At 43.8% G+C, this 12,370-nt stretch overlaps 2 protein-coding genes across 2 annotated transcripts in view; both read left to right on the top strand.

Annotated features, from left to right (window-relative positions):
* Positions 1-12,370, top strand: part of LOC6040362 (peroxidase) — a 37,037-nt gene that overhangs the window by 15,105 nt on the left and 9,562 nt on the right. The window lies entirely within an intron of this gene.
* LOC6040363 lies at positions 4,839-6,606 on the top strand. Its single transcript, XM_001849711.2, has 2 exons — positions 4,839-5,978; positions 6,036-6,606. Exons 1-2 carry the CDS (start codon positions 4,896-4,898, stop codon positions 6,588-6,590), a joined length of 1,638 nt encoding a protein of 545 aa, XP_001849763.2. The 5' UTR covers positions 4,839-4,895; the 3' UTR covers positions 6,591-6,606.

Genomic DNA, 12,370 nt, shown 5'->3' with positions numbered 1-12,370 from the left:
TTACACGCTAAAATCTTGCCCAACTCAAATCACCCCGAAGCAAACTCAATAAACACCTGTAATTTGCTGATGATCACGTGTTAAACAAACCTAATAACACGGTCCAAGCGTTTTTTCTTTCTTTTGAAGATCTTCAACGCGTGCCGCAACTTTCCGCAAATTTCAAAGAAAAGCCCAACATCTGTCGATTGCATAATGAGACGAACCTTGGTCGATCGTGATCATTTGAGCAGTTCATAATGATCACTAAACGCCTTGGCAGAATCGGCTGCTGACCGATCGCCGGATGTTTGCAGTGCAACACAGTGCTCGATCGATTGATGGGATTGGATCGCTCAATTTCGGCACAATTTCAAAGGTGATGTTGGGTAATTTGGAGATGCTATGCCTTAATTAGGTGATTTTAATCGAGTTGACCTTCCACCTTATTTGGGCTTTGTCTTGTCAATTTTGAGACCATTAAAGAATCTAATATAAATAAGGTTTTCTAGACCTTGTAAACAAAATTATAATAATTTAACCCAAAAGTGACGAACTTCTCGTCACAGTGTTCTGAGGTAAACAATGATCGAGCTCGAACTGTCACAGTCCTGCAAAATATGTTAGCTGACATATCGGGCGGTCAGTCAAAAAACCAGCTAGAAGTCGCCTGACAAAAAACTTTGGTAGACAGAGATAGCAAATCTGATGCAAGCAAACGTCCAGCTGCCATGTGAACATACTTTAAATGTGTTGGTAAATTTCTGACTAGAAAGCCTTATTTTAACCTCGAGACTTTTCAAAAAAATATTGCCTAGCAATTTTTTTTTTCATGCAACGATAAATGTTAAAAAGATACATTTTTTACGACATTTATTAAATCTTTGATTACAATACAGAACAAAAATATTCAAAAAAGAATCCATTTCCCCTGTATCAATTGTTGATATACTTGCAGTGCAACGCAGTGCGATCGATTCATTGGAGATGCTTTGCCTTAATTAGATGATTTTAATCGAGTTGACCTTCCACCTTATTTGGTCTTTGTCTTGTCAATTTCGAGACCATCAAAGAATCTAACAAACATTTTTGAACAGATTTGGACAAGGCTTTCTAGAGCCTATGAAAAAAATATTATGATTTAACACAAAAGTGACGAACTTCTCTTCGCAGTGTTTTGATGTAAACAATGATCAAGCTCGAATTGTCACAGTCCTGCAAAATATGTTGGCTGACATATCGGGCGGTCAGTCAAAAAAAACCAGCTAAAAGTCCCCTGACAGAAAACTTTTGCTAGACAGAGATAGCAAATTTGATGCAAACAAACCCCCAGCTGGCAGTCTGGCACAGCTGGCATGTAAATATACTTTGAATTTGCGTTTAAATTTCTGACTAGAATTCCTTACTTTAACCTCGAGAATTTTCAAAAAAAAATTAAACATTAAATGTTAAAAAGATACATTTTTGCGACATTTATTAAGTCTTTGGCTAAAATACAGAACAAAAATAATCTAAAAAGAATCAATTTCCCCTATATCAATTGGGTACTAAAGCCCTATGTCATTTTTTTTGTACAACGGTAAAAAACACGATTAAAAACAATTTCTGATCACTTTTTTTCATTTTAATGCAAAAAAAAAATTCACAAGACAACATTTTTTCGATAGATCAACTATGGTCCCCTTGGAACGAGCTGTCAAGTAGGACCTTTTGTGTCAAGAAGGGCCGTGAAGTTTATTTTCAAAAATTGAATTAAAAATCTATTGTAAATCCTTTGAGGTCGTTCAAAAGGTCATTGTAATCAGAAAAATAAGCTTTATCGTTGTGAACAATAATATCACAAATTTAAGCTTAATTTTAGGACCCAATTGTTTATATAATTTTTTTGGAGATAATTCTTGAGATCCTTCCGGATCAAATGCAACAAGAATCATCAAAATCCTCTAGAAATCCACCAGAAAACGTCAAACCAAACAAAATTATTCGTCTAGTAATCCGATCATAATATTTAGCATTTTTAACCGTAGTGGCGGTGTTGCCAATCATTTGCCTACGGCAAAGCCACACCACGACAACTGTCAAAAAAGTAAATATTATGACCGGATTAGATGACGAGATAGATGATTTGGCGGATCTTTTCCGGAAGAGTTCCGGGAAAAGATTTGGAGCAAATTTGCACTGTTTTGACGTTTGCTGGAGAAGTCGATCATAGTATTTACCATTTTTGACAGTAGTGGCGGTGTTGCCATTCATTTGCCTTCTGCAAAGCTACACCACAACAACTGTCAAAAAGGTAAATATTATGATAAGATTACTAGATGGTTTTCCGGGAAAAGGTTTGGAGAATGTTTGCACTGTTTTGATGTTTGCTGGAGAAGTCCAAAATTTTGGTTATGTTGTAGCTTGCAAAAAAAACTGAGATTTCGTTTTGTGAAACGGCCAACTTTTAATAATTTTAATGTACCTAAACAATAAATACAAAATATACAGTTTTAAAGGTTGCGCGAAAACATCGCAATAATTTGACAAACTTGAAAACTGTCAAAGTGACAAATGCATGAGTGTTGTCTTTTTGCAAACAATGTTTCTTTTAATGGAATACCACCTTCAGTGTTGAACATTTTCCAACTCATTTTTAAATTGAAATTTACAAATCAACAACCTCATCCGATTTCGTCAAACTGAATCGATCACCGTCATTTTCTTGTCGTCCTCTTCAAAAAGCAGAACCACAAAGTGCCAATTTGGGAAATTGCATCGCATGTGCAACGCATGCAACGTCGTCGACTTATGACCCCGTCGCGCTCTTGTTTCACATCCATCCGCAGAGTCGTTGTGGCCGGTTGGTTGAGTGAATTATGTTGAAACAGCTCAAACTGTACCAAGAAGTGGCGACCCGCAAGAATTCACAAATCGGGGAAGGAAAAACCATTTTGCGATTCTCATGAGCCTACATTTGCTCAGCGGATCCAGATCAGAACCGTCAGAATCGTTGCCAGATCGTCGGACAGGGGGGTGCAGCCCCTAAGTCAACACTCTAAGCGGGTTGGTAGCCAGGTGTAATTAAATGCCTTTGGACGCGTTTTTTGCTGCGCTTGTAGCTTTTAACATTCTTCTCGTAAAGCGCACGCTGGAAAACTCAAGAGAAGCTGGGGGGTCACATGGACAAGGTTTCGTTGGAATGCTGATGTAGGGTTTGTTTTTGCTGTCTAGTTAATCTCAGCGCGAGTTTTATCAATGAAACGATAATAAGGCGAGAGTGTGTTTAACACTCTGATAGCGGTGAATGAAGGTTTTGTGCAACTACACGGTGACGTGGGAATTTTGAGTAGCGTTGAGGAGTGGTTGCCAGAAGTGCCTAACCTCAAAATGTTGCGAAAGTTTGCTTGGTAAACTTTTTTTCCGACCGAGAACGGACTAGATTTGATCGGGGAAGTGAGTTGACCCAGATCAACAGAAGCGTAAATACAACCGTTTCTTAATTTGACCAATAACGGCGCCTGCCTTGTCAGAATGTAGATCCCAAGATTAGGAGCAAATTCTGTATGGTCCAAGGTTCGTCGTCTAATTAGGGTGGGTGAGACGTAAAATTAGGGTATTTTGTAAGCTAATTTGTGTAACACCAAAGCATTATTTGCCTTGATTGTGTTCTACGGATCAAAATAGTACAATGCTAGAGGTAACGTTTATTTTGAAACAGCATCTGTCAAAATGTAATGCAGGGCTGGATTAGGCTGCTTCAAAAGGCCGTTAGTTTTGTAATTTTTGCTTGACGATAACTTTGAAATTTTGATAAATTTATCTGAAGAACTTAAATAAATGTCAGAGGGTGGCAACTTGCCACACCTCAACAACAATTTCTCCATGTCAGTAGCTACTTGAAAAGCTTCTCACTAATTGGAATCTAAACTATTCGTTCCCCAGTCAGTCAGCAAATGTGCATAATTTCACCTCACCTCTGACGCATGTGCTCGCATCGCAATATAATATGCAACAACTTAATGGTTAGGCAAGACCCTTGATGTGACCCAACTATACCCCACCAAGTCGATCCCTAGCACGTGGGAACCTCCCCCAACCCTTCTGGCAAGCGAGGGGTCGAACCCCCTCATTTTTCTGTGCGGGGACCCCACAGCTCACAGCGCAAATCGTGCATAAATTAATCTAGTTACGCAGGGCTTAAGACCCTAACTAACTTTCATCAATCAGTGGCGCGAGATCGCTCGAATTGGACCGTTTTGACGCAGTAATTGCTGCCGTTTCTTAGATCTTGACGATGGTCGTGTGGGGGTGCGATGGAAGTTAAGCCGATTACGCAACTAACGCGACTATGGGAATCCAGCTTAGTAGCGATGAATGGGATAATTGTCCGCTAGAGGGTCTAATTACGAATACTGCGAGGGGTCACGATGATTTATGAATTATTTTCTTTTTTCGGATGGCCTTCACTTGAGCGCAGAGTTGTTTTGGGGTCCTTCTTGAGAGAGCTGGCCGGTGCTGGGAAAGGGGCGCAAATTCGAAAGTCTTGTTTGGGCCAAATAGTAGCCGCGCTTGATGAGTCGTGAAGGCCATCCACGAACTTAAGTCGGGCACTATTTGGATTTTATTATTGGATTCGAAAGACTTGTTTGAAAGTCTTTGTTTGGAAATGTTGGGCCATTAAACATCATTGCTTTTAGCCGGTCTAAGAACTATTTTTGAAGTCAAACCAATATGGCTGCAACGGATCATAAATCTCCAACCTAAACCAAGATTTCGGAGCTCATCCAAATTTGGATCATTCTAGGACAATTTAATCATCAAATTTCAACAACAAAGTAGGCCAGCAAAATTTCTGTCATTTATCAAAATTTCCCGAAAGGACTGTGTCAAAATTTCTTCCTTTTCCAAAATTCCAAATTTCCACATTTTCAAAAATGGCCCCAAACCGAATCTTCCACCTGGAACTCCTCGTCGATGAACTGCAAATGTTCTCCCGACCACAAGTTGTCGAGGACCCGGCAAAACCGACTTTGTCGGAGAAGCGAGCTTCGCTGGATAAACCGGCTTCTTCGGATAAGCGAGCTTCGCTGGACAAATCCGCTTTAACGGATAAACCTGGGTCCAAACGAGCTTCTTTGGACAAGCCGACTCCCTTGGATAAACCAGCGTCATCGGACAAACCCTCGGAAACTCCCACTCTCAAATCAACCGAGGATCCCCCATGCGAAACCTGTCCGGAACGGTGCATCCGACTCCAGCTGAACCACCTGGCCCGCTGTGAGGTCTGCGAGAAGGACTTTGGCTCCAAGCTGGACATAGAACGGTCCAAAATGGGCGAAAACTGCATGTTCACCCTGTCCGATGCGGACCTCGCCGGAGATCCGCTGACGTTCCGCATCTCCGCGGTCGAGAAGCAACCCAAGGGTCCAAGCAAAGTGCTCGGAACTTGGGAGGAGCCCGCGACGGAGCTGTTCCAGAAGCTGGCCAAGAGCTACGACGATGCCAACGCGAAGAAGGAGCAAAAGTCCGAGACTTCTGTCCTGTCCACCGACTCGTGCGCCCGGCACAGCAAACCGGTGTCGGATATGATCAAGTCGTTGTTTCCGCTGCAAACGGAACAGGAAGTCACGATCGGATGTGTCGTGTTGACGCTGCGAATAGCGTGCTTGGGACCACGCATAACCCAGAAGGTCATGTTCGGCGCGAAGGAGTCCCAAACGGCCATCACCTGCTTCAAGTCGGTCGTCCAGGATGACCAAGAGGAGCGCTTCATGAAGTGCGTCGCGTACGACGCCGTCAACCATCCACATCCGGTCATTTGTGGACCCTGCGAGGACAAGCTACCTCCGAACCCGCCGGCGTCGGTCTGCAGCCTGGAGAAGATCCCGTGCTCGCCGTACGACGAGTACACGGCGGAGCTGAACGGGAACGCGATCTGCGTGCGCGTTGAGAAGAACTCCGACATCAAGGTTAGGTTGGACGGAGAGCAGAATGGAGGTTGCACCCAAGGGTGTTGGGTAAGTCACTTCCCATTAGACGTCAACCAATTCACGACCCTCCCTTCCCCCACGTAGACCTCCCTCACCCTTCCGGAGGGCGTCTACGCCCTCGAGGAGCGCTACGTCCAGCGGCAGGAAAACGCCTGCCGTCTTCCGGTGATCCGCGGTAACCTCAAGTACCCCGCCGAGCAGTGGCAGTCCGACTTTATGATGTGCAAGCGCAAGCAACCGATCCGAGCGGAAGACCTGCGCAAACGCCCCGACCCCACCCGCTCGGTTTGCATGCAAACCCGCGACCCGGAACTTCCCGTCACCTCGACCCCGTGCGGTATCGAGATCTGCCGCAAGGGCTACCACGATCCGAACGTGGACGTGTTCGTGCTGAAGCTGGGCAAGAACAAGACCTCCCGCGATGCGGACGCTACCAATCAGATCGAGCTGGAGCTGAGGACGCCGAAAGGACCGATGGTCGAGAAGCGCCCCAAGGAGACGCGCGGCGTGCAGGTCATCGAGGAGGAGTTTGAAGATCTGAAGAAGCCGGCGCCGCCGGCGGAGGAAAAGGGAAAGAAGGGCAAAAAGGGCGGCAAGAAGGGTGACAAGAAGGGCGAAAAGAAGGGCAAAAAGAAGTAGACTCGACTGTCATTTCCCAGCGCTAATTAAAGTTCCATTTTCCAAGTTCTTCTCTTTCATCTTGGTTGAAATGCTCCGACAGCGTTGCGTAATGCAAGGCCGTCACCTCCGCGTCGGAATGCATCGCCGGCATTTGATAAGTGACTTAATTGATCAGCCTATTAGCTGATTTTCAGAGCATTGTGAGCTTGAACATTTTTACACCAAAATCGGTTCGCGCTTTATCCGCAGAAAATTGGTTGAAATTCCGACACTATGGCGGTGGAGGCATTGCAATTTTGCGAAAAAAAAGCGGTTCCATGATTGGAAAATGTTTTTTTCCAAAACGGATAGAATCATTTGTAGTGTCATACCCCTCGGTTGCTAACGGAAGCTGTCAAAATGAGAAGCACGAGGTGCGCTGTCAGTTTCTACACGCACGTTCAAAATCACTCAGTTTTCGCCAAAACCGAACTTACTCGGAAATGAGTAAATGAGGTATCTGTCAGATTTGAGTGAATTTCACTCATAATTCAACGAAAATGAGTAAAATTCACCAGTTTGGTTTGACAGCTGAGCACTCGAAGTAGCTTGTTTACAAACTAACAAGAATTTTATTTTTAGCTTGAGGATTATTCCTGAGTTTGGTTTGACAGCTGAGCACTCGAAGTAGCTTGTTTACAAACTAACAAGAATTTTATTTTTAGCTTGAGGATTATTCCTGAGCGTGATCTAGCGAAGATCAAATTGACAGAATCCTTGTTACAAAAGTACAGATTCTGTTCCCAATCTACATATCGTAATACTTCGTAGAACACGTAGAGTTTGTAGAGGCTACAAGTCAATAACTTCGCACAGACATCGCCCAGACAGCGCAGTAAATCATCAACCTCCGTCGTCTCCGCGATGCTTGAATCCGCTCCAGTTTCAACCCTAAAGTCGATTAAACTCGAAGCGCTTGCAAGCCACGACTCCAATCAATTAGAATGCAACTTTGTAGCAACATCAGCTTCTGTATGCGACAAGCCTCCTCGGCGTCGGCATAACTCGCCGAGAATTGAGGCGTTTAGCGTCTCTAAGCGCTGTCCCATGGGTCGCTTGCGACATTCCGTAGAAGGTACCGGCCAGAGCCGGATCAGCGAGGTCAATTAGCTCGAATGTGACCAGCGTTCGGAACAATATCGGCTCCTGAGAACGCTGAAATTCCTCACCTGTCAGAACGGATCGTGCTGAAACCGGATTAATTTTGTGCGTTGGTCGTGAAAAAATCGCGTCAATTAATAGCAAGACTGGTTATAAGAACGACTAAAATTCATAATTACAGCGTGCTGACCGCTTTTTTCGTGAGTCTATTAAGAGAGTACCCTCAATTACCGCGGCTGCCTGTTTGCCTGTCTGTTTGTGCACCGAATTAGAAGGTGAGCCACTGATTAATGGCTTCTATCCGGCGAACCATAAATCAGCCATTCGAAAGCGAATCTTGGACACACCTTGCCTCTTAATGGAGAACCTAAATATAGTATCGTTTTTTGAAAGTGCGATAAAATCCCGCGTTGATTTCCGGAAACCATTAACGGCAGGTGTCGATCGCCTTTGCCGCCGCAACTGTCAGGTGACACTTGTTCACTCGTCAACCGGTCGTTAATTCTACACCGCCAACGGCGGCCAGATCGTTATCGTTGGTTGGTGAATTACTGGTTGCGCCTCTAGCGAAGCAACCTTGAACTTGGGGGCCTCAAAGGATTGCGAAATACCGAAGAAGTTGGCAGTCGATCAAAAGCCCCTCAAAATGTCAGCCCAGAACGTCACGATCGCCACCTTTGCTCTGCGCTACCTTGCGCTTGCGCTGTCAAACTTTGACGGCGACGTAGAGTAATCCATACCGTTGCTCAAGAATTCTTGGTCATTAGCACGAAACCATCATCAGTCAGCAGCCGGCTACCGTTGATCAACAAAGTGTGGAACAATTACCCGATGGTGAACAGCTTGGCCGCAGTGTAGTAATTATGTTCTAAGTAGCAGGTTGACTATCCTATTATGGTTATTGCGCCAATCGTCGCGACGCTCAGAATTTGTAACCCTTTTAGTATGGTGTACAGTTTGGATAATTGTCTCCCCCCTAGTGTCGCCAAAGCTCTGTTTTGCAGGTCAACCGAGTTGAGTTGTCTAATGAAGTGCTGCCGTATGATTAGATGTGGTTTGAATTGGCCCGCTTAGGAAATCTGCTGAGCTTTTACAGCAATTTAATGAAAATTCAAAGTGGCCTCTTTTCTGTTAGCGTGTACTTTTTAATTATTTTGACAGATTGCCATTAGCACTCAAATTTGGGTTAACTCGTTGCACAAATCTTCAAAAAAAACAACCGATTGATTAAATGTCACCGATTTTACGACCATTTCATTAGGCTTAACGATCTCGAAAAATACCGCAGTTAAACCGGGCAAGGTCGAGTTGTTACACCACAGTGTTGCCAAGGGTCAAGTTTTACGACCAATCAGCTCACTGATTAACGAGTGGTGGTGATAAATTAAAATCACCTGCTTTTTGTTGCATTTTAATGATGACTTTAGTTGGTCAAACTTGTTTTAAAGGTTTTTGGCAACCCAGTTTTGAACTTTGACAGCTCAGTTATACACGGTTACGCAAAGATACCAACATAAAGTTCTGAGCATTCAACAATTTTGGTTAAACGGCAAGCTGTCAAATTAGCAAAACAAAGCCGTGCACGCTTATGAAAACCCACCCAGTTCTCAACTAAATTCCTGGTAATTTTCTAACCATGAAATTAAACGCTTTTAATTTCCACATTCAATTAAACCAACTCGCGATTAATTCCACGGCACTGCCTTGATCATGCCGCTTGCTGACCCGGAACCCCCCGCTGATTTGACCACCGGTTGGGCCACCACCTAACGACAACCCACATGGCTCATTTAACAACAATGCCACATGTCATAATTCCGCACACAAAACAACACCTCTCTCGCGTGCGGCACGGATTTGTTTGCAAACAACTCGTTCCGTCACCGGTGAGGTCCTCCGCGCGCGCAATCATTGTTTGTAAACGGTGCGACCCAACTTTGGGTAGGTCTTAAGGTGAAAGGGTACGCGGGTGCGGTGAGAAATTGTTTCGTTTGGTTTAGGTGGTGCACAAAAGAGGCCTCAGATCATAAAAAAGTGAAGTGTGTATTTTATGTTTGTGCGAAAACCCGTAATTTGAACTTGATTGTTTCGCATGCCGTGACAGTACACACTCAGACGGAATATGTTAACAGTGTACAAATGTAAACAAGGGGGCGCGCGCGCATGTGAGCGTAATCAATTTGACGTGTGAGAGATTTTCAGCTAATCCACCGTCTGCGGAGGAGGCCATGATTCCCACAACTGACGCGTGATCCGCGGTGATACAAATTTCTGCAAATTACTTCCTGCAGCGTGTAAGCGCGATTGGGGCAATAAACCGCCGTTAATGAACACCCTGAACTTTGCGTTACGTCATAGGTTTAGCGAATTACTAACGCTGCCAGCGTTAACTGTCACGTTTTTGTTTTGCTTTCACGAGAGCGCGCGCGCGCTGGTTTGACAGGCGGATGAAAAATTGATTTGTTTGCGTCCCACATTACCCTACCTCTTGCTGAACTGGATCGTGTGCGACATAACACTCCCGCGATCAAAATCTTCAATCAAGCGTGGTACAATTTTGCATTGCACTCTCACTCTGGCAGCGAGATTTTTTCGCAATCTGATCAGTTTTTCCTTTAGAGTGTAACAGTGTTGTGATTAACGGATAGCTGTCAAAATCTAACACTCTAAATTAAATTTGTATTTTTTGGGTTAGAAACACACCTAAAATAGCTGATTGCACGAATTTTCTCCAAGAAATTCCACCTAGTAACACACTATCCCACAGTAGTTTAAACTATTAACCGATGGCAAATTTACGGAACCACCTCACGTAATCTTGGCGCCACGGTTTTGATCGATCACACAGGTATCGTTTGTTCCATTGAATCTTTCTTCGCGCCATACAAACCAATCAGCGACCGGGTAAAATCGCTTTTCCACGTGATTCAAGACGCCACAATGGCTTCCCATCAGGCGGGAGTCTGCGCAGTTGGTGGACCCCTCGAGGGGTGAGCAGATTGATCTGCGCAGGTCGTCACCTAGGGAACGCCCACCTCTTCGCCGTTTCAACAGCTGATCAAAATGGATTTGATTTATGCTCAAACGAACGTAACAGTAGTGATTCTAATCGGATGGCATCTAAATTGCTACGGCAATTAAGACCGCGCGTTGCGCCCACCCACGGTAGTTAAAATTTACGACAGCACTTGCTTTTTTAATAAGAAATTAAGATGCTGGTTGGGCCCTCATAATCCCTTCGTAATGATCGCGGAAAACAAAAGACTTTCTATGATTGAGACGTATAGCTTTTTTTTTCAAGTTGAAAGCGGCAATTAGTGCCCAGATTGGATTCAGCATTGTGGACTAATTTTACTAATTGTTGTTTGTTTTTCTCTTACTTTCTTTACAGGTTCGTATAGCCCTTCAAAATAACGCAGGAGAGTCGTGGAAAAGGTTGTGACAAAAGTAAACAATACAAGCGGTGAGGTACAATTAGATCAAATTGTGTAACTGCAGCTAATCGTGTACAGCTGACATTAGATGCAACGTCAGTGCATACACGCCAATTAGGACTTATTCATAGTTTTGGAATGTAATGCCACCATTGTTTCAACGATTGCTTGAAACATTTCATTTGACAGCTTAATCACGAGTCGTTTTCCTTTCTTCACTATTTGGTTAAAAGTGGATGAAATATTTCAACAGTCAATTTTGACATTTTATATCGGTTCGGAATCTGAGCCGTATTGTTAAACTGATTCCGGATTCCGGTTTCACTCAAATCTGACAGATGCCCCATTTACTCATTTTTGAGTAAGTTCGGTTTTGACGAAAACTGAGTGGTTTTAAACGTGCGTGTAAACAGCTCAGCAAAAAAAAAGGCGAAAGCGATTACGATTTGTCATAGCAGGTTGATGAAACATTTCAATACTTTTTCATCGATCACTAGAATGACTTCATTTTAAGTGTCTATGCGATTGTAATTAGCAGATTCCTCAAAGTGTCAAATCAACTTATTTTTCAAACGTCAAACGTCAAACTTTCGCCTCCGGCACCTCTCCAAGACATAACCTCTCTATTTGTTCTCAATTAATCACTTTTTCCCTGGTGAGTGAGCAAATAACGCCTCGAAGCCGCTCATTAGGTCGCTCACTGAACCATGTAACTACCGTGTCTGATCGGGTCAAAATAGCCCCAAGACGCTTATGTTAAATCTAATTTTAATGATTGATAATGTTGTGCGGATCAGCCCCACGTGAACACCCTATAATCATTGGGTTAGTTCGAGCGCCGGTGTCTTCTCACCATCCCCGCGGCGGCTTAATCAATTGAAAATCGGCTTCATAAGCCCATATCAACACCGCAGTACTGCTGCTGAAAGGTGTTCACGTTTGCATGTGCAACAAAATGCGCCCCCAGAAGTACCAGTAAAGCACATGCCTTGTGTTTACAACAAAACAGCATAGTCAAGTCGCGGCCTAGTGTCCGGCACGGAAAATATAATATGAAAAATGGGAAAATTATGGGAACACGGAAAGATCAAAATGTGACAAAACAACTGCAAAAAACATTTGAAGGCATGTGACATTAATGAAATGTTTCAGGTGACATTCAACTCAAATGTCAGTCTTCGGCAGTGTTGCCAGATTTTTCACGACTCTTAAAACATCCGAAAA

The sequence above is a fragment of the Culex quinquefasciatus genome, chromosome 2 (assembly GCF_015732765.1).
Source record: "Culex quinquefasciatus strain JHB chromosome 2, VPISU_Cqui_1.0_pri_paternal, whole genome shotgun sequence".
Lineage (NCBI taxonomy): Eukaryota > Metazoa > Arthropoda > Insecta > Diptera > Culicidae > Culex > Culex quinquefasciatus.
Note: the sequence above shows the minus strand (reverse complement) of the source record. Positions and strands in the feature narration are given on the sequence as shown.